At 45.7% G+C, this 22,893-nt stretch overlaps 1 protein-coding gene across 3 annotated transcripts in view; it reads right to left on the bottom strand.

Moving 5' to 3' along the window:
* Positions 1 to 1,030: 1,030 nt before the first annotated feature.
* DYRK4 (dual specificity tyrosine phosphorylation regulated kinase 4) overlaps positions 1,031 to 22,893 on the bottom strand; it is a 46,316-nt gene continuing 24,453 nt past the window's right edge. The window contains exons 7-16 of one of the 3 annotated variants that reach the window (XM_084765583.1): positions 21,185 to 21,348; positions 18,512 to 18,648; positions 18,050 to 18,190; positions 16,462 to 16,600; positions 13,481 to 13,562; positions 10,808 to 10,980; positions 9,659 to 9,719; positions 6,150 to 6,279; positions 3,164 to 3,342; positions 1,031 to 1,838 (exon numbers count right to left, since the gene is read on the bottom strand). In XM_084765583.1, coding sequence (XP_084621709.1) covers positions 1,609 to 1,838; positions 3,164 to 3,342; positions 6,150 to 6,279; positions 9,659 to 9,719; positions 10,808 to 10,980; positions 13,481 to 13,562; positions 16,462 to 16,600; positions 18,050 to 18,190; positions 18,512 to 18,648; positions 21,185 to 21,348 — 1,436 coding nt within the window. In that variant the 3' untranslated portion in view covers positions 1,031 to 1,608. Of the gene's footprint in view, positions 1,842 to 3,163; positions 3,343 to 6,149; positions 6,280 to 9,658; positions 9,720 to 10,807; positions 10,981 to 13,480; positions 13,563 to 16,461; positions 16,601 to 18,049; positions 18,191 to 18,511; positions 18,649 to 21,184; positions 21,349 to 22,893 lie in introns of all 3 variants that reach the window. The other 2 variants (XM_084765584.1, XM_084765582.1) reach the window with 2 other exon arrangements.

Genomic DNA, 22,893 nt, shown 5'->3' with positions numbered 1-22,893 from the left:
GCCTCAGGGGTTGTGGATGTGGCAGATATAGCCAGTAATATCCCAGTGGCACAAGGAAGGAGAGAGAGAGAGAGAGAGGGAGGAGGATAAAGAAAGAGAGAAGGAAGGAAGAAAAGAAAGAGAGAAAGGAAGGAAAGAGGAAGGAAGAGAAAGAAAGAAAGAAAAAGAAAAACTAAGTCTCAAAGCTGAGACCTGCAATGCTGATCCTTGGTCAACTTGTGGGAAATCAATTTTCTTATTCCTTGGCAAGGATGAAAATCATATCAAGTTTGGCAGCAATCATTTTTACCCACTCAGCCATCTTGCTAGCCCAAGATTTAAAAAAAAAAAAAACATGTTTGTTGATTTATTTTAGAAGATGCAGCTAATGTTTCTTGTTGTGAGGAGGGGTCAAAAGTAGCCGAGCTCTCCCAGAGCTGGCTGAGTTCCAGCCAATTGAGACACTGTTGCACCCAGCTTCTCCCTGGGGTGGAAGGGACCACACTCAAGGCCTCCTGCTTATGTAGCAAGCACTTTGCCAACCGAGATGTATCCCCCGCCACCCCAAGACTGCTTTTTCAAGGATGATGTGAGTAATCCCTTAACTTCCAGGCTGAGCCTGTCATCAGACAGAACCCGCGAAGTGGAGGGAGCCAAGAGGAAAAGCTAATAGAGGAATGGGGAATCTGGTCTACCAATACCTGGGATGACATCAGCCATCATTTTTAAAAAAGAATGTTGGGCCAAGGACATAGCTCGGCTGGTAAAAAGTTTGCCACATGAGGCACAAACATGAGGGCCTGAGTTCAATACCCAGGACCAATGGAAAAGACACACATGGAGCTACAGAGATGGCTCGGTCATGAAGAGTACCAGCTTGTTCTTCAAGAGGACCAGAGTGCGGTTCCCAGCACCCACATCAGGCAGGTCACAAGCACCTGTAACTCCAGCTCCAGGGAATCTGATGCCCTCTACTGGACTCCTTAAGCACCTGCTCACATAACACACACACACACACACACACACACACACACACACACACACACAGTGATAAAAATAAGTTTTGTTTTTTAAGCCTGGCATGGTGGTGCACACTTGTAATCCCAGCACTGAGGAGGTGGAGACAGATCCCTGCTCAGTGGCCAGCCAACCCAACCTACTTGGAAAGTTTCAGGCTAGTGACAGAGTGTCCCAGAAAACCAGGTGGACAATAAGAATGGCCCCTGAGGTTATCTTCTAGCCACCATGTGCATCTACTCATGTGTGCACTTACACACACACACACACACACACACACACACACACTATAAAACAACAGAATCCTGATTGACATAGATTAAAAGTCACAGACAAGAAAAGATCTCATTTTATTTAGAGTTCCATTAATGGGGCTGTAGCATTCAGCACTGCTCACTACGCACACATACACTCCCTAAAAAAGTGAGTTCAGGTAAAAGCTGCCCCCCCTCCAGCCTTCTCTGGAGGAATCATGCCAATGCACCATGTGAACAGTATTTTTCTTACAAACTTTTATGCATTAAAAAAGCAATGTGACGTATTGTACAATCGAAGCGCCTTCTCTGATACAAATTGATGGTGGAAGGGAGCAGGACACACCCTCCACAAGGGTCACATGATGGGTGGTAAGACATTTATGCCCTTAGGGGAGGAGGTGCCTGCAGGTTCTGTGGACACCTCTGACCCAGCAACAGTCTCTGCCTTTCCAGAAGCTTCTGCTAGATGGGGCAGCTGGACTGTGTCTCCTGCCTGCTGGAGAGAGTTCTGCTGTTTGCTGGAATTCTGAAGGTGGGTCTCAGCATCGTCTTTTAATTTGTCTGTGGTTTCTTTGGTGGTCTCATCTGCTAAAGGAAGGAAGAGACAAAGAGTACGCCTTCAAGTGCTAGCTGCTATGTGTGGTCTCACTCTGCCATTAGGCTCTCCATTGTTTTGGGGAAATTGAACATTCCATAACCAGCATGATTCTAAGCACTAATCCACTTGCTCCTTTCCTAAGCCCACAGAGTAAGCAATACTCCCACTGTCATACACATATAGGCTGATACACAGAGAGGTGAACAGCCTAAGAGTCACACTTGGTTCTGAGGAAGCAGAATGCCATGCTTACCTCGAGTTCAGTGACCTGCACTGTTAGACTACACTATAAAGAATCTTTGCCCGGGCTGGAGAGATGGCTCAGAAGTTAAGAGCACTGGCTACTCCTCCAGAGGTCCTGAGTTGAATTCCCAGCAACCACATGGTGGCTCACAACCAACTACAATGTGACCTGATGCCCTCTTCTGGCCTGCAGGTGTACGTGCAGCTAGAGCACTGTATACATAATAAGTCTTTTAAAAAATATTTGCCTCATGCCATTATAAGTCATTACAATAATGTAAAGGAGGTTGGAGTGATGGCTCCTCAGTTAAGAGCACTTGCTGCTCTGCCAGAGGACCAGAGCTCAATTCCCAGCACCCACATGCAGGGTTACAACTGCTGTACCTCCAGCTCCAAGGGATCTGCCACCCTCTTCTGGCCTCTGTGGACACTGGCACACATGTGCACACACACTCACAAATAAAATAGTTTTTAAAAACATAAAAGGTAATAATAGTACATAAGGAGTAAGCTGGACATGGTGATGCACACCTGTAATCTCAGTACTCAAGGAGGCAGAGACAGGCAGATCTCTGTGAGTTCGAGGCCAGCCCAGGCTACAAAGTGAAGTACAGGACAGGCAAGGCTAACACAGAGAGACCCTGTCTCGAAAAAGCAAAACAAAGCAACAAAAAACAAAACCAAACAAGGAGTAAGCATAAGGAAAGAAAAGAAGGAGATGGAAATTGAATATAGAATAATGGAAAATCCTAATGACAAGAGGCCAAAAGGAGGAATCTGGCAAAACTTTAAACCCAGCACTCAGGAGGCAGAGGCAGGTGGATCATTATGAGTTCGAGGCCAGCCTGGTCTACAAAGCGAGTCCAGGACAGCCAAGGCTACACAGAGAAACCCTGTCTCAAAAACAAAACAAAACAAAAGCAAAAACAAACAAAACCCTAAGTCTCATGAAAGAGGAGGCTTAGAAAGCCAGGAGACGGTAAGCCCAAGCCGGTGTCCACAGAGCTGAGCTACGTGGCCGGTGCAGACATGAGGACTTAGTCATCCGCCCTGACTCCTTAGACTGTACCTTTCTTGCTTTTGCCGCTGTGATGCTCTTCAGCCTTGTCCTTGCTCACCTCGGAGGGAATACAGACACTGGACTTCCTTAGGATCTGTGGCCTGGGCCGCATTTTGAGTTTCCGTGGCTCGTGAATCCAGGAATGCTTGAGGGCCTGGTCAGGGGTCATGCGCAGAGAAGGCTCCCATCTGGACAGCGAAACAGCCCAACACGAGTTGGTTACTACTGACTCCCCCTTTTCACTGTAGTATATTTTTAAACCTAATCAAGATGTTTTTTCATTTTAACTGTGTTGTATCTCAAAGGTACCAAAGAACAGAGATGATATAATTTTAAAGTTTCTGCAAACAACTCTTGGTAGTTTTTAAAGAAAGTTTCATAATGAACCAGGTCTTGGATCCCTAGAAATTCTCTTACAAGAAATATTGTTTAGGGCTGGGATATATCACAGTGATGAGTACCTGCCTAGTAGCTGTGAGTCCCTGAGCATCAGTCCCCAGACCACAACAAAGAATGAAATGTTACTTTAAAAAGTGCTAGCAAGCCGGCTGTGGGCTGTGGTGGTGCAGGCCTTAATCCCAGCACTCGGGAGGCAGAGGCAGGTGGATCGCTGTGAGTTCGAGGCCAGCCTGGTCTACAAAGGGAGTCCAGGACAGCCAAGGCTATGCTGGGTTTCTCTGCATAGCCTTGTCTGGGGGGGGGTGAAGGGGGGGGAAATGCTAGCAAATGAAATTTAGGATTTGGCAAGTTAAGAAGATAGAAATAGCAAGATATTTACTTTTAGTTCTCAAACTATGGGATCTGGACCTCCAGGGGTAAGGGGAAAAAAATTATAGAATAGTCAATTCATAAGGGCACGAGACATAAGGACAATACCTAACCCCAGCTCTCGGGTAGTGGAGGCAAGAGAGTCAGGAGCTCAAGGTCTCACACAAGGCTTAGCTTGTGTAACAAAACAAAAACAAAACCAAACTAAACTAAAACTAAAGATTCCTAAGAGTTGCAAGCCAAGGAAACTTCTATTATAGTAACAGCATGCATTTTCCAGAAACTTCCAACATAAATCATTCTACATTCTAAACTAACCTTAGGAGCTAGCACTGGCACAGAGTTCAATCTTGAAATTTCTGTTTGTTTTCCCATGCTGGAGATCAAAGACAGGGCCTCGCACACTCTCAGAAAGCATTTATTTTTTTTACCAGCGAGCAACACTCTAGTACTTCCCAATTTTACTTTGCAAAAGGATCTTATTTAGCCCAGGCTGAAATTTTCCTGTTTCAGCCTCCCAAAGAGCTAGGCTTATATAATTTGCCATCTCTCAGCTGAACACCTCTGATCTTCAAAAGGTTTTCATGTTCAATTTTATTGAGCCAAGGTTGGCTTATTGCCCTTCCACTTTCACCCACATCTGACTTCTACCCGTGGGCATTCATATGGGATAAACTGACCCTTCTTTTAGCTTCTACACCTTTCAACTACCCAAAAATGATCGCTAAAGTCACTGTTTCTCCAAAAGAACAAGAAAGACATGCTCTTCTGAAAACACCAAGCCTTAGCAGTCCCTACTGTTTACTGGCTGTATGCTGTGGTTCTGTCATCTGCCCACCTTCTAGCTCTTATCCGTCACGCTAGGCAGAGCTTCCAACTAGAGGAAGGCAGTAGGAACAGTCTGTGCTCACCAAAGTCATCCACTACACATGCACATTTATCAAATGAACCTTTGAGCTGTATCTCCCCTCTCCTGAGTTTCTGCATAGCCTCTAAGTCTGAGATGCAGGGTTGAAAGTGCTCCATCTAACCCCATGGGCTTTGGCTCAGAACCTCTAGCCTGTCATTCCAAAGCTTTGCTACTTAGAGATTTCAGGTTGAGGAACAGGCACTGTCTACATAACTGCGTTGTATGAACTGAGTTGATCCTATGCACTAGATAGATAGATAGATAGATAGATAGATAGATAGATAGATCTATATGTTTTGCTCCTGAGCTGTGTTCTGGATGAATGGGGTTCTGGGTAATCTCTATCTCCAATCCAGTCTCAGTGCTGGTTCCTTTCATTTTTTAAGAAACATTCACTCTATAGCCTCAGCCAGAGGTTGGAGTGATATGAGGTGGGGTTAAAGATGAGGTACAGGAGCCTTCTCTTTGGTTTCAGGTAGAAAATAGCATGATTCCACCCCATAGAGGAGAGGCTTCTTCTAGCAATACTGGATCACCTTCTGGGCTAGTGCTCGAGCTCTGGAATGCATGAGTGTCCAGAGCGCTTGCCAACATCACTGCATCCCTCCAGAAGAATGAGCCATGATATAGACACACTATTCTGAAAACACTAAACAGTGTGGGGCTGGTGGGGTGGAAGGTACCTTAGTAATACCTCATTTTAAAGAAGAGGAAATGGGCCCAAAGAGAAATGACTTGCTAAATAAAAAGCCCATGGCCAGTCTACTTAGACTCAACAGACACAGGCAGGCAAGTCCTCTTAAGCTTTCTAAACACCTTAATAATCTACAGCTCCCATTACCCATAACTGTCCAGTATGTGGAAGTCTGGATCCTAAATCCAGGGGGTATACACAGTGCCCTGGAGCTCATACACACTGCATAGCTTTGCAGACAGTAAAACAGGCCCACTGAAGAGCTTGGCTGTAGTCCATGAAGTGCCAGACATTAGGACCTACAATCTCTCTGTCAGGCAGCTTGAGACTAAGAAGGTGACAGTCTACACACACACACGCACATGCACGCACGCACGCACGCACGCTAACAGTTCAGAGAAAATGGCTGAATCTCTGAGCTTAGGCTGTAGAGAGAGTGCTGTCTGACCACACACACACACACACACACACACTTGAATACTTCAAAGCTTCACCATGAGAGCACTGTCCTGACTTTTTTATACCTACCTCCCAGCCTTAGACTCTCCCCAGCAAACACGTGGGAAAAGCAGAGTACTTAGAAGTTAGGAAACCCACCAGCAAAGACACCCCAACAAACTCACACCAAACACCTCTTGACAAAGTCTAGGAAGCTGGAGTCATAGGTTTTCAGCACCATCGTGAGATCCTTGGAGTCCGGGTATCTTTTTTCCCCTCTGTTGTTGGTTATATTTTTGGGAACCCCTTTGGCATCTTCAGAGAAACAACATTCTGTATTTAGTTCCAGGCAAAAATAGTCACCAGTCACTTCACAGCTGTCCACTCAACCACGCTGCTTCCTGAAGGCCTCTCTGCACCTCTTTTGCCCCTGGTCTGATGTGCCAGCCCCACTCCACCCCACCCTTCTCCACCCATACAAACACATCACAGCATCAGCCACACTGAAGTCGTCCACATATATAGTAACTACAGCTGAGGCCAAAAACAATTTTTCTGACCATCCTGTATGTACTGGGTCTCTTCCCCATTGCATGCTTCCCATATCAAGAAAATGGTTTAAGTCACTTGCCCCTGACCCATGGTAGATGATATGAGGGATGCTAATGATAAAAACAAATTCCAAATGGTTAAAGTAGCCACCTCTGGGAAGAAGTCGTATCTTCTTGGGTTATCTATGCCCTTGCTCCTTCCTCACTAGCCAGTAAAGTAAAAAATGAAAGCCAGGCGTGGTGGCGCACGCCTTTAATCCCAGCACTCAGGAGGCAGAGGCAGGTGGATCGCTGTGAGTTTGAGGTCAGCCTGCTCTGCAAACTGAGTCCAGGACAGCCAAGGCTACACAGAGAAACCCTGTCTCAAAAAACCAAAAAAAATAAATAAATAAAAATAAAAAAGAAAGAAAGAGAAAAAGAAAAAAATGCCATTCATGTGGCAGAACAAAGTAAGACATTTTTAAATGTTCTCAGAGCTCATTTATAAAGCACAGACAGTGATGGGCTCCCTTAATTCTTTAGGGTCACACCAAAACGTCACCAACTGAGTGTTTGGGCTTGCCTGGCTCTGGAAGGCATGGCTTGGAATGGCGTTTCTTTGCCTCTTTCTGCTGAAAAAGGCCCTTGTCCTAAGTGTGAAGTCCAGAAGTTTCTAAAGATTGCCTGAGGATGTTTTGTGAAATCCTTTGAAGGTGAAACCATTCAACTGCACATTGAGGTTCCTGTATGATGCTCAGATGAGTTGGCCACTTCCCTTCACAATTTGTAAAGTGTGGGAGCAAATGTGTGTATTTTCTCAGTCTATGGACTTCACAGTGTTCTCAGAATTTAGTGGCATTTGTGTGATAGGCATCGTAAATGTCAAATAATGAAGTTCTTCTGTTACTTTGTCTTCCCTGGTTTCACTCCGTGGCCCAGGATTGTCTGGAACTCACTATGAAAACCACACCGTCCTTGAACTCACACAGATCCCCCTGCCTCTGTTTCCTGAGTGCTGGGATTAAAGGCATAGACACCACGCCCAAAGAAGGAAAGGTAAGCATGGGATTAGTGTGCTAAGGGAACATGGATGCTGCCTCTGTCCAAAGGTAAGGTCTTCACATTTCCAGCCAGGAATATGAGGTGACACTTGAGAGATTGGACAACTGGAACAGCATGGGACAGACCAATCATATTGGAGCTTGTATGCTTGCTGGGCCTTTAATTTCTAGTTTCTAGATCATGGAAAGTCCAAGGGAACCTGAGGGAGGAGCCAAGAAGTCTGAAACTTGTTACTGAATGGAGCAGAGGGAAAACCAATACAATACATGCTGGCTAAGCAGGACTGAAACCATTTTGTCTTATTGGCTCCCTTTGGGAGTACTTTCAACTCCCCTGCTGATAGGGAAGGCTCAGAGTGATGTGTGATGTGCCTACTGTTTCTGAAGTTATTCCCAGTCAAGAATCAGAGCTAAGACAACCAGACTGCATAACTGATGTGAGCCTGGCAGCTAGCATGGCAACTGGCTGGTTAGCAATGGCCCCTGTCTGTCCTCTGCCCTTTCGTGTCTGACTTCCCTCTACTTGGGCAACCTTCAGAAGCTGAGTTTGTAATGTGCTCGCTGTGCAAGGCATGAGAATCTGAGTTCTGCTCTCCAGCTCCCATGGGGAAGACAGATATGACAGCACCTGTCACTCCAACACTAGGGAATGGAGACACGAAGACCCGAGGAGCTTGCTGACCAACTAGTATAGCCCAAAATGTAGGTGATGGCTTCAGCGAGAGGGGTGTGTCTCAAAAAATTGGTAGAGAGTGGCAGAAGAATATACCCACTGTGTAGCAACTCCCTCTAAGATAACCTCCATCTTACAGAGAGCCCCTGAAGACTCAGGGTGTACAGCAAAGCTTATTACCATATTTATTGGACCATAAGATGCCCTCACCCTCTCAAAAGTGGGGAGGGGAATTAGGGTGTGCCTTATGGTCTGATTGCTGTTTTTACTGTTTTTCTTGTTTTACTGCTCTAAAAACTGGACACGTCTTATGATGCTCAGGTGAGTCTTATAGTCTAAAAAATATGGTAGTCCCAGAAGGCAACTCAAAAGCTTCAGGAAGTTCCTGAAACAGATTTCCTTCCCTCTTAAACCTATAAAAGTTGTAAGAACTATCTAGAGATAACTCTCTTGCCTGGAAGAAGAAAAGATCAGCTGAGCTACCTGAAAGAGGCCCAGACCACTTGGGCTGCCTAATAGAGACATTGTGCAACATGTTGAGCTGCCTGCAGGTTGTGCAGTGAGCTTCAGATTCGTAGCTTTCCCAAGCGGTCACCCATTCTGGGCCTTTGTGAAGCATCTCTGTTTAAGTCATGATTGCCTCTGTAACCCCTCACCCAGACTCCTGTAAGTAACCACAGTAAAGCGCATTGCATTGGTTCACCAATTGGACATTGTTGCTATTTTGATTATAGTCCATCATCAGTTCCCTATCTGGGGCGAGTAGATGTTTGTTCACAGCATTCCAGGGATAGTGTCACACAACAGTACCTGATAATACTGAATTCTGTCATCCCTGTGTATACACATGTACACACACACACACACACACACACACACACACACACACCAGTGCTACATATGCAAACAAAATATAATAATAGTTTGTATTATTATTATTATTATTATTATTATTATTATTATTATTATTATTATCCATTAATGATAAACTGTAACAGTAGAATTTTCCACTATGCCAGAAATTTCTGCCCTGATTTCCCTGCACAGTGCAAAGCAAGATAGGCCAAGTTGTCTGGGGAGCACCTCTAGGAGGAAGTATGGTTTTAATCTTCCATGGTTGCAGTACTAGATGACAGATCTGAGGAACAGGGTCTTCCATGTTCCTGGGCACTATATTGCTAAGACCCCTTCCCTACTGGGAGACGCCATCTGTCCTACTAATAGGCACTAGGCACTATCTCTTCAGCTCCTCATCACCCTTTGATATATGATGGGAGAAAGGAAAAATATATCATCCATCTATCCATCTATCTACCTATGCATCCATCCATCCATCCATCTTTTTGTCTATCTGTCTAGGGTATGATAGTGTCTTCAATGACACCTCATTGGACACAATGGGACAAAGAGAGTAAGACCATGGGACTTACCAAAGAATACCTGTCTCCTGGAAGCCGTCTGGACGAGGTGGGCAGGTGGCAGGCCCAGCACCTTCAACAAGTACAGTGTGGCTGTGTCACTATTGTGGAGTCACAAGTTCAAAGGCTGTCAAGATCTAGGTGTGACTTTGGCCAAGTTTTGTCTTTTACCCTTAAGGACTAAGAGATTTAAAGTAACAACACTCAATGGCCCAGCAGACCCAGAGACTAGGTCTCGCGAGCCTACTCCAGGCTGCCTTGGTAAGACACTGTCAGTTCATTCAGACCTCAGTGAACTCTCCTAGGATGGAGCACTGGGTTGAGAAGGGAGAAAGGAGATAAGCAGAGACCCCTTAGAAGACAAAAGAACATTCTTGGGGGAGACAATTTAGCACTGACTTGTTCCTCTGAAACTTACAGGTATAAAAGACAAAGAGAACTTAGCCAGCTCACCCTCAGCCCTGATTGGCAGACATGACCTAAACATAACCCCATCCTCAGGTTCTGCAGCCCTCCAGGGGGCTGAAGAAGCAGGGACCACAGCTCATACACCCCACAGTCTCTCAGGTATTGGAAGCAGGGATGGTTTGGGGTACTTCAACCTTAGCAATGTCCACCCTGACCCTTATTTTGGACAGTCCATGGAAAGCAATGGGACATCCCATAAACATAAATCCAAGGCCAAACCTCAGGCTTGCTAACTCCCAGAGTGGTGCTCATTCCACATTAACCATCATTTCCAGCTATTTTTATCTATCTGATTATCTGAAGGACAGAGGAGAGCAAAGAAGAGGAAGGGTGCTCTTGTGTAAGAACACAGTCACCTGAGTTTTAGAGAGATGAGGGTACCAGACCACACTGGCTTCGGTATCATCATCATCATCATTATGGCTATGTATTTGAAAGACTAGCATCACAATTTTATTTTAAAATGTCAATATTTACAGTGACAGAAAGGGCATCATTGGCAACTATTTAAATCACGATGAAAAAGGTTAGCTTTTGGGTCAGCAAGATACAAGAGGCATATCATGTCAAAACTGCATTCAGAAAGGGAGAAGTGCATGGCACTGTCCTTGCTGGGTGTGATGAAACTCAGAGTCTGAGGATGGACACTATCCCAGGATGTCAACCATGCTGGTAGGCCTGCCCTCCCCTCACCTCCATAATGCAAGCCAGCTGCTCCACCTCGTTCTCCCCAGGAAACAGTGGGTATCCAGTGTACAGCTCAGCCATGATGCAGCCCAGGCTCCACATATCAATGGCCATGTTGTAGGGGTGGCCCAGAATCACCTCGGGGGACCGGTAGAACCGACTCTGGATGTACGTGTACACTATGGGGGGCGGGGAAGGAAAGAAAGCTGGCCACAAAGCTTTCTCCAGATGCCCCTGCGGTAACTGGTTCAGAGCCCCACCCTCATAGCACCACCAAGGCACCCCACCCCACCCCACCACATGGGATTCTCAGGAAGAAGGAAGTGTAGGTCCCATCCCATTATCTATTAATAATCTAATCCTCCCAGCAACTCCAAAGGAGCAATTCTAAGGGAAGGAAGGAAGGAAGGAAGGAAGGAAGGAAGGAAGGAAGGAAGGAAAACAACAACCTCCATCCACCCCCACACAAACCTGCAAGCTCTGTGTGGTTCTAGATACATATATTCCTAGCATTTAGGAGATAAAGGCAGATGGATGAAAGTTCAAGGCTAGCCTGGGCTACTTGTTTAATTCAAGACTATACTGGGTTTCATAGAAAGACCTTGTCTCAAAAATAAACTGTAAAAAAACCAATAACAGGAAAAGCAAGCCATAAAGCTAATATAAACTACGTTTTCAAAGTTTGGATAGATGCCCTTCTGAGAGTGTTGCTATTTGACAAGGAAGTTGGGAAACCTGCAAAATGCATGATTTAAATTTAGAGCCAGGCCAGGGAGCCTATATACTCACAAGTCTGAGTCAAGAGTTGTGAATTCCAGGCCAGCCTGGACTACATATTAAGATCTTGTTTCAAAACAAAAATCCTAAATTGAATATTGATGTATTATATATGACTAGTGTGTAAAACGAGGCATAAAGACAACGTCTCAGGAGGGCTCAGGAGACAGACAGTGGTGCTGCAGGAAGCCTAGATTTTACAGGGGAGAAGGTTGGAGGCAGAGAGATGGAGCTTTATGGTTATTTCCACATAACCATGACTTCTGATTATTGGTGGGTACCAAGAGAGGCAGTGGTCTTGTAATCACTTCTCTGTTGTTAAAGTCGGCCAAAGGAAGATGTAATAATTCCACTACTTAAAGATTTGAATATTTAAAAATTGTGTACTTTTGTGTGGGTTATTCTTCTCTACTTGCTTGTAAGATTGATTTGTACCTCTCTCACAAACACATATACATCTATATTTCATTTTGTTTTGTTTGTGTTTGTTTATAAGCAGGGTCTCATGTAGCCCAAGCTGGCCTCAACTCACAATGTAGCATTGAATATTACCTAGATCAGTGGTTCTCAATCTTCCTACTGTTGTGACCCTTTAATACAGTTCCTCATATTTTAGTGACCCTCCAGCCACAAAATTATTTTTGTTGCTACTTCATAACCGTAATTTTGCTACTGTTATGAATTGTACTGTAAATATATTTGGAGACAGAGGTTTGCCAAAGGGGTCATGACGCACAGCTTGAGAACCACTGACCTAGAGTTTCCCATCCTCCTGCCTCTACCTCCCCAGTGCCAGGATTTCATATGTGTACCATCACACCTGGTTTATGTGATGCTGGAATTAGGCCCACTTATTCCTAGGTACCTAGCAGCTCTACCAACTGAGCTATATTCCCCAGGCTTACACAAGGCATTTCAAAACAGGAGTTTAACTGGGTGTGGCGGCACACGTCTGTGATTCTAGCACCTGAGATGTAGAGGCAGGAAGAGCTCTGGTTCCAGGCCAGCCTAGGATACATTCCCTGATTCAGGGAATGGCTGGCATGCCCTGCCCTCTACCGGGGGTGGGGGTGGGGGGCGGGGCTTCCTCTCTCCCAGAGACCTTCACTATGTAAACTAGACATTTTGGTTCTACAGCACCCTTGCCCTTTTCCCCACCTCCATGCCCTCTCTCCTTCTCTACCCCTCACCCCCAGAGTGTGCTCTCCCTTCCCCTCCCCCTCCCGTGCTACTTCCAATACAGCTGCATTTATATGTGATAGCTCCATCACCATTAGCTCATTCCAGTTATTTGATCCATTGGCTATCTCACTTTTCTGAGACAGTATTGGGGATTTGGGTTCTCTGGTTTGTTGTTTTGGTTTGGTTTGTTTGCCTAGACAGATGAATGACATATAGCTGGGACATGTTCTCTAAGTCAGACTTGGAAAAGGCAAAGAGGCAGATGGTGAAAGTTAACTTCAGTGCAGGTTGGTATGCAAGCTAGGTTCTAGCTTGAAAAAAGTACAAGGTCCAGAAGATGACTCAAGGGCAGAGAAATCTAAACTGTAGAGTGATTCTTTTCTAAAGTGTAAACTTCTAAGTGCCTGAAATTTGGATTTGACTCATCTAAGGTGAGCACCTGGGAATTATAATGTCCCAGAGCCCTGGAGTGAGATTCTAAGTGCATCTAGTCAGGTGCATAGCTACAGACTGTGAGAACTTCTTTGTACCCTCTTTGGATGCAACCCTCCCCTTTTATAAATGAAAAACTTGGTCTCAGAGATGTGAAGCACCTGCTCAAATGTGTGCTTGGCAGTTGTGATGGCTGAGCCCAGGCTAGCACCCAGATAGCCTGGTACTCAAAGAAAAAGAACCATGTAATAGCACAACTTTGACAGAGGGGTTAGGCAAAGGGCCTACCTTTCTGGTGTTCATAACAGCTTGACCCAAAGTCAATAACTTTAACAGTGACTTGGCCCCGCTGGTACAGCACGATGTTTTCCTGGAGAGAAGAAGACGTATGTTAAATTTATTTAAATTACTATTGCCTAGGCTCTCCCCTTACCTATATGTCACTCCTGTGCATGGATGGTCCTGTTCAAATACAACCCACCTCAAAGATCCTCTTTTCACATCTTCTCCGCATCCTGTTGTCCTCCTCCTCCTGGGACTTCCCATTGACTTGTGGTCTTTATCTGACTTGGACCCAGTATTTACTACTGTGCATTTTTTGTTTGTCTTTCCCCCCATGGGTTGTGCAAAAGCTCCTGATGCTCACGGGTTGGTTTACATGTTCTTTAGTACCTAGTTCTCTGCTTGGCCTGAATAAGGCCTTACAAATGCCATTGGCTGAATATATGTAATGCTTATAAGAAGTGCGATTGTTGACACTCTGCCATGATAGTAAAGAACTGACGGATGGATAGATAAAAAGATAACAGATAGATGTAAAGGTAGATAGATAGACAGACAGACAGACAGACAGACAGATTTTTATGGGGCCTGTATGGCTCTCATGCTGATTCTGGGTGGGGTACGTGTTTATTCAAGTCATGGATTAAGGCAATGTTTTGGTTTCTTGTCTCGGTGTGACACTGTGCTGGCCAAGGCTGGAAGAATAATGTTCTAATGTACCTCAAGGGTCTCCCTGTCAGAAGATTGCTTGTGGAGCTCTTGGCAGGTAGATAGGGCACAGCAGAGCCCCCTCTGAAACCTCTAGAACCTCAAACAAAGCATATTTCTCTCCATCAGTACTCCTCAAATCTCTGTTAGGCCAGGGAGGGTAGGCAACCGAAGCCTTAAAAGAGCAAGAATGTCTTGTGTGTCTCTAGCCCAAAGGAGAGGCTCCATCACTAGATGGGACCGGCCCTAGGCTATACGTTGGGTTTTATATATCCCACCAGCTTGTGTGCTACAAATTTAGTTCCTGGCTTGCAACTATGGGGAGGTGGTGGGGACTATAGGAGATGGGGTCTAATGTGAGGAAGTTAGCTCACTGGGGCCTGGCAGTGGAAGGGCACTGAGAACTAGTGTGCATGCACACACACACACACACACACACACACACACACACACACACACACACAAAACTCTCTTTCTTCCTGGCCACCATGAAATGAATAGCAGCACTCTTCAAGCATTCAATTATGATGTTCTGCTTTGCCACAGTTCCAAGCAACCTTGGGTTGAAGCCATCAGCCCAAACACCAAACAAAGAAAACCCCAAAGCCTTTCCTCCTCCTTTGAAGCTGATTTCCATAAGTGTTTTTTCACAGCAACGGAAGACTGACAGACACACCTTCCCCCTCTCATTCTTACTGGGAAAAAAATTCTCTGAGAAGGGAGCAACACTATGGGACTTCAGGACTTGTGCACCATAAACAAGGAAGGCACAAAAACACGTCCATGCTTTTTTAGCACATAGTCACTAAATGCTTTCCTGGTTTGTGTTTAACTCCCCAAAGCAATACACTTACTGAGCCCACTTGCCATATTTCCCAAAGAAACATGTTACCTGATTAGCTGGTAAAATTTTGGTCAGTTTCCTTAGTGGGGTTCAGCCCTCTAAATCTAAAGACCATATTATGGTACTATGGGACCCTTTGAAGCTGGAAAGCTGAGGATTTGGAACTGGGTGTGATGAAAAAAATGAATATATTTCCATCTTTATGAGGCTCCAGGCATGACGGCATCTCCCTATCTTGAAAATCTTTACTCACAAAACCTTAACCCCAGGATTTACAGGTTTCAAAAAGAAATTAGCCATGATTATAGACGAAAAGAAGAGTGTAAGGACACGTTAAGGATGGTTGTCTATCTGTGAGTTAGCCTTGTTTTTGAACCATCTCTTTATACACTTCTTCCACTGCTCTGAATTGACAGTCACTACTCATTCCACAGTCTTTGGTTGCCTTTTATTTCTGGTACGAGGTTCTGTGTTAGGTCCCGAGAGTATAATGGTGAGAAGTGGACCCTGCTTTTGGGAGGAGCTTTTAGTCCAGTGAGTGACACGGATCTAAGAAGGACTTCCTAGCCAGGCACGGTGGTGCATGCTCGCAGTTCCAGCATATGAGGAGGTAGAAGCAAGAAGATCAGGAGTTCAAGCCCAACCTCAGGTAGATATGCTGCTCGAGGCCAGCTTGAGTTATATGAAACCCTGTCTCAAGAAAAAACCAAACCAAACCATCCTCCCAAAGAACCAATTACCGAATAAAACAATCAGCACAGTTTAGAGCTTTGTATACAATGCCAGTAAGGATGGGAATTGAGTGGAGACCATTGCCTGCCTGTGTGCCATGCCCAGGTGTCTACCAGTTTTGAATATGCCAAGTATGGTATCAATAGGGATGTGTTTACCTCTCCGTGTCATGGTGGGTCTTTCCAATACGACTATGCATGACTTTCTCCTTTAAGACTTTACTGCCTTTGTTTGTGGAGGCACAGTTATAGAGTAATTTCCAATTCTTTCCAATTTATTCAGTAATAAATACGGAGGTGGGGAGACTAAGGCAGGGTACCATGTATCTCAGGCTGGTCTTGAACACTCTATGTATCTGAGGATGATTTTGAACTCCTGATTTACCACCATACCTGACCGACAAGAACTCTCTTAGGGGATGCAGTAGCTGATAATCTAAATAGCAGTAGTAAATCCAGACTTCCGGGGCTTCTTACCGCGTGCCTTCATGCTCAAGACAGCAGCCACACCTCCACTTCTGGAGGAAAGCTCAGGACTTCCTGTTCCTAGAGCCCTCAATATGTTACCTTCCTCTTTATCTCCCTAGTATGTATATACCTCGGCCCTCACTGTATCTCCACCTGTAAAGGAACACTGCCTGGCTTCCACCCTGGAAAACAGTGATGGCAGCGAGCGCCCCCATCTGGACACAGTTTGTACTCACCGGCTTGAGATCACAGTGGATAATTTTCTCCACATAGAGCATCTGTAAGCACTTCAAAACAGAAAGTGTGAAGCGCCGAACTATGGACAGACTGAAGCCTTGAAAGCAATTGTTCTTCATCAACTCGTACAGGTTGATTCTGGGACAAAGAGAGAGGGAGGGCGATGTAGGTGGCTGTCAAAACATCACACTCAGCTTGGACATACGTGTAGAACCTGTGTCCCCTGGTTTCCCTCTTATGTCAGACAGATCTCATGCCAGGAGGCAAGGCTGGACAGCCATGGTTCCGCCAGCCCTTGCATATGACCCAGGGAACCCATAACCTCTCAGTCATTCCTGCCCCAGCCTACATCACTCATGTGTGGAGAATGAGAATGAGCCAACGGAAGCTCAGGCAAACCAGGGAGACCCCACTCTGCCAGAGGTGAAGTGTGGCTACTCGGCTGTGGTCTTGCAGGAACGAAAGCTGGTTCTCCCTGTCCCCCCCCCCCCTCAGTTCTCTATAGCAGCGGAATTCTGCAACATTCCACAAGGCCGTGCTGTACTGCATGAAATCGGCTGACTTACAAGTCAGCATGCTAAGCACTTTTAAAAGAAACACACGGTCTGAGCAACGGCTTTTGTCTTCTGTACAGACGTCAAGGTGGAGACAGGAAGAAAAGGGCATGTGTTAACACATGGCCACTTCCTTCCGGTCTTTTACTTCTGAGAATATCTGTCCATGGCAGCATTTAGGAAACCATTCGATCTTGGGGATGCAGTGCAGATAGGAGAGCTGGCACTGGACACCATGACCTTTGACCCTGAGCAACTCCCCAACATAGCTGGGTTTCTCTCATAGCTCTTTTAAGTATAGTGACGCCATCCCTGGGCTCTGTAATAAATGGCTAATAGAGTCAGTCCCTCCTGCTTATTTTACCACAGGGAAGATAAGTCATGTGTGCATATTGGAGAGTGACTGCATTTTGCATGCTGAAGAGGTGAAGAGACTGTCCACTCTCCCATTGAGTGGAGTAGGTCCCATGACAGTGTCATGAAAGTATCAAGCTGCTAAGTCAGTGACCCAGGAACATCTGACCAGTGGATGCTCCCTTTTATCATACTCAGCCATTGGCTGCCAATCTACATAAACCAGGGCCCTGTTATCTTATAAAAAAAATCTGTTCTTGCCTTCACTCAAAATCAAAGTCCTTTGCCTATTCTAAGTAGCCAGTTGCCCGTGGCTCTATGTTCTAATGCCTGCACCACAGGATTGGAAAACCAACACATGGGGTTATGAAAGCAAAGCGATGTCCTTTTCAGGATGTTTCCACTTCGATTTTGAAGGCAGAGGCTATTCTATGTCACCTACTCCAATACTCAGCATTCAGGAAGCTCATCATATGTATGCAAGCAGGTGACAGGCTTTACTGAGGCCTGGGGTGAGATGTCAGTTTTCTATCTCAGCCTCCTTTCTATTCCAAGGGGCTGCCATGTCCACTTTAGTCATTAAGTACCACATCCAGAAAAATCTAGTATTCTGACCTCAGTGTTTCTCTTCTGTCACTTACACAACCCTTTATAATGTAACAAAGAAAAAGCATCTGACCCCAGGAGTTCAAAGGTGATGCAGAGGTGATTCCGGAAGTAAAAGAACTCCTTCATGTGGACCACATTGTGGCTGTTGTCTTTGTCTTTCTTCCTGAGGGCTTCCAGGATCTTCAGCTCCACCAGAGCCTGATGGTGAAATCTGAGGTGATTGGGGAGTGACCAAGGTGGTGGGCAATGAGGACAGAAAACAGGCATCATGTCACAATGTGGGGGACAGCCCAGAATCCCTCACCCACCCCACCCCTCTCCATCAGCATCCTAGGAATATCTAGGATGTCAGATTGCATCCAAAACTCCATTTGTGCTTCTTCTTGCCCCGTTGTGATATCAGGCAGGTAGAGAGAGAAGCAAGAAAAGCCAGGGAGGAGGGAGAAGAGCAGTAACAGAGACAGTTGGCTTTTGAAGCAGCTAGAGTCCCACAGTCCAGTGTCTGTGTCCTATGTTACCCATCGAGCCACACCTCTTTTTGTTCCTGATGATCTTCAGGGCCACCAACTCATTGTTTTTGTGATCCAAGCATTTGACCACCTGTCCAAAGGACCCTTTCCCGATCAGGTCCAGAACCTCATATCTGTAGGCAATGTGATCATGGAGGACCTGCAGAAGTGAGGCCAGCAGTGAGGGCCAGAACCATGAGCTCTTGGACTCACACTACCCCAGGACCACTGGATCCCATGACCCAGATCCTGAATCACTCTTGGGAGGGGAGTGGTTCTCAACTCCTGCTCTCAAGTTATCACCTCATAAATGAGTGGGTGGTTTGGATCTCAGACCACATATGTGGAAGCAGGAAATGTCCTCCAAAGCTTACTCCATGTCTAATAATGTAAGGAGATGGGATGCTCTTTGGGGGGGAGGGGGGAGACTTACATTTCTATATGATTAGGATCCACAACACAAAAAGATTCACTCCACTCCACCCCCTTGCTATGCTTTCAGTCCTTAGGAGAAAGCTTGGTGTCTGCTTTGCCGTTTCTTGGCCAGACACCTCCTCCTCTATGTACATACATTTAATTCTAGCCCGAGAAAGTAGTACAGAACGGGGGCCTTTGTTTGTTTGTTTGCTTGTTTTGCTTTGTTTTTGGTTAAGAATAAAAGTACGTTCGAAGAAACAGAAGCATCATCCAAGTCTCTGTAGGAAAGCAGGGACCAGGCATTCAGTAAAAGCCACGTGAAGTGTTGGTCGAGGACTTGAGCTCAATGGCTTCAGGCCAGCCAGTTGTCCGCTGTGAGCCACACTGCCCTGATCTATAAACTCAGGCATGGGATTCAGAATGAGATGGTATCTAAGGCTCTCTAGCCGGGTGAATCTCTGATTCCTAGCATTGAACTCTTGAGCCTGGCGGGACAAAGGACGAGTGCTTATGTAGACGATTTCATGATACGCTTGTGGACGTGGACGTGTTGGTGAAACTGTTCATACAGAATGAGTCAGCACCATAAGTATGAGCATGCACAATTTCACCAACATGGGAAAGGGCTCATCTCCTGAGGGAAGGTCTGTGATAGAATGGGGCAGAATCTACAGTTGTGCTCATATAAAAGTGCTTGGGTGGTTTCCTGGTGTTTTGCTTTGTATTATCTTCTTCATACCCTTGGGTTGGGTTGTCTGTCGCCTGCTTACATGTCCCATTTTGACATTAGTTGTAGTTACCTGAATAACCACAGTATGCTTGTGTATGGTAGATTTTTCTCTATCTATTTGCGGAGTCTAGAAGATGTACAGGCTTGTAACAGGGGATAAATAAGTAGGCAAACAAACAACATGTGCTGGCAGAGTGAGTGTAAGACTGTAATTGTGCAGCTTATTTGGGTATTTGATTATGTGCATGATAGGTTTGGGTGTAAGATGAAATGAAGATGCAGATTGCAGCTTATAGAGACACACATTAATAACTCCCTCCCTACTGCCACATTTTAAAATAGGATCTCTAAGATTTGGCTGAGGTCCAGTGGTTTCACTTAAAGTCATGGCTAGTGCCCACTTAGGGAGATGGAAAGATCCGGGAAGAAGTGGGTGATGAAGTCTGGGGGGGGGGAGGGGAACTAATACTGATGATTCATAACCAAGGACCCATTAGTCCCCTGTAACTTTGTGACTTGCAGATTACTTTGGGGGCTGGAGCATGAGGACCCATAGCATCCATCAGACTTCCAGAAGGATACTTGACTTAAAATTGCTGAGAAGCCGGCCTCTCATGGAGTCTGTAGCAGAGACAACATGCAGTCGGCCTGGTGGCTTGGGTATCACTTATAAATGTGAAATTCCTTATCCATCGCATCTTACTGGGTAAGACTCAGTACTTTAACATGATCCTCAGTTGATTCGTGTGCCCAGTGGTGTGAGAAGCAGAACTTGTGTGTGATTAAGAAAACCTATTGCTTCTAAGAAGGCATCCAAGAGTATCTTCTAAGACCAAGTTACAATGAGAGGCCCAAAGAAGACACTCTCCACATCCGCAGCCCGGCTGATGAAGCATCACCTCACACAGTAGCGGAAGTAAGGATCACTGGCCTCATTCTACCATCAACCTGGGAGAAGGCTTTGCCCCTGGGACGCCAGAGGACCATTAAGAGAGATGGGAGAAGAACTGATGAGATCAATATTCAGAAAACAAAATGAAGTTAAGTACTATACACCCGAGACCACAACAACAAAAGTGTTTGTTTTTTTGTTTTTGTTTTTGTTTTTCAGATGTGAAAATGACTCATACTATGAAGTAGAAAGAGTCAGATGGGATTTGTATGAAACAGAATGAGAAGGAAAACACTAGAATGATGTCTTACTCCTTTCTTAATGGGTCCAGGGTTATTGAGAGGAACCTGTGGTAGTTCACCCAGCATATAAATCTGTTGCCCCAGCATTTGTGGAGAACACTGGCATTCCAATAACAAGGTGGTTTATACAAAAAAAATCACATGTTTTCCTGCTTTTTAAAAATATGGCATTTCTTTTAGAACCCACTAGAATTCTTTGGGAAACCTACCCCATAGTACATCAGTATAAAGTACTGCAAACTATTCCTTCTCTGTTTTCCTCTTGATAGAATCCCCACCCCCAAGTCCCCATGGTTTCTCTTGATACACTGCCCCCTCCCCCCGAAGTGCTCATGATGTCCCCATAACCCAGCACCTTCATATAGGAGCCATGCTCGTCATCAAAGCTTATCTTGCTGAACTTCTCCGGAACCACCTTGAGCTTGTTGGCTTCGAGCCCCAGGAACCACAGCTCTGTGTAGCCCAGGATTTCGCTTTGCTCATAGGGGGACAGCTGATTCTTAAAAAACTTCAGGGCCTCTGTATGTGAGAAACATCATCAGCTCAGGTGAGTCACATAGGCATCTTGTCCCCAGGCACAGATCCTTCCCAGTTCGGGGGGCATTTTCTCAGCAAGCTTCCTAAGGACCACAGACTGCATCTCTCATCCCATGGAAATGCAACAGGGATAAGTGCCAAGAAGAATTTGCCAGCCAGAGACCATGGGCTGCCGCAGCGTGGATGAAAGCCGGAGGAACTAACTCTACATCAGCAACAGTATGAGCTTAAGGTGCCGTTTGTCCAAGTTTATGTGGAATCACGCTACACAGAGGGAGGCTTTGAAACTGATGATGTTTACTGGAGCTAGACTGGTAGTGTAAGCACAATTTTAATCTAGCATCTGCCCTGGCAGGTCTTCCCACTCGGATCTGTGCTGAGTCAGCCCAGGCAGCACCTCAGGGCACAGGGAAAAACGAGCCTCTTCTAGATAGGTCAGATCTCAGCAGGTGTGTGTGTGTGCATGTGTGTGTGCGTGTGTGTGTGTGTGTGTGTGTGTGTGTGTGTGTGTGTGTGTATTAAAGCAGGGGTGGGATATTGTGAGTGATGGTCAACTCTAATAATCAAAAATTTTTATGTATACTTTGCTTGCATATATGCCTGTGTACCACATGTGTGACTGCAGAGGTCAGATGAGGGCATCAGATCCCCTGGAACTGGAGTAAAAAGATGCTTATAAACTGGCATGTTAGTGGGTGCTGGGAGTCAAACCTGCGTTGGCTGGAAGATGTGCCAGGCATTTCACCTCAGAGCATTCTCTTCAGCCCCCAGTGATGTCAACTTTAATATATGGGGGGTTTCTCAGAAGAGAGGGTTGGTGAGGGGCACCTAGTTGTTTTGGAAACTGTTTGCTGAAGAGTTATAGAAGGAAGTACTGGGAGGGGGAAACTGAGGCACAAGGCTGTCTCTGACTTCCCTTCTTACATGTAACAAAGCTAGAGGCTGAATCAGTATGTTCTCCACCCAGAGGTGGAACCAAGCAAGGCTTGAGGCAGCAAGGGAGCAGATATCACTCCCAGTAAAGGCAGAACCAGCTCACAACAGAAACTGTCTCCTCAAGGGGGAGGGGTGGTCATTCCTGGGATGGGTGAAGAAGGACTATGATGACCAGTTTCAACTGAGCCTGGTGGCCAAAGAGCTGCAGAAGGGGACAGGCAGACACATGGAAGCATTCAGCAGACTTGGTTCTCTTGCTTTGAGTCTTAAGAAGGAAGGCACAAGTCTGAACTTTGGGAAGAGTCTGGCTTCTGGTTTTTCTGGCTCCATTATGCACAATGACTTAAGCTTTGCTTGGCGGGCATCGCAGGGGCTCTTCCCTCATGACTCAGTGCACTTCACACACTTGGCTGTCTCCCGCTAGAGCTACAGGATCAAGCTCCCCTGTCGGGCTGTGTTCTTATGCACCTCCAGGTTGAATCCTTTGGAGCCCTCTACCTGGCCCTGACTGAGATAGAGGAAGCTTCAAAACACCTGACTGGGACAGTTCAGTGCTTTTCACCCTTAATTCTAACTCTCGTTCTTTTTACG

Source organism: Acomys minous, assembly GCF_964271855.1.
Source record: "Acomys minous genome assembly, chromosome: 17".
Taxonomy (NCBI): Eukaryota; Metazoa; Chordata; class Mammalia; order Rodentia; family Muridae; genus Acomys; species Acomys minous.
Note: the sequence above shows the minus strand (reverse complement) of the source record. Positions and strands in the feature narration are given on the sequence as shown.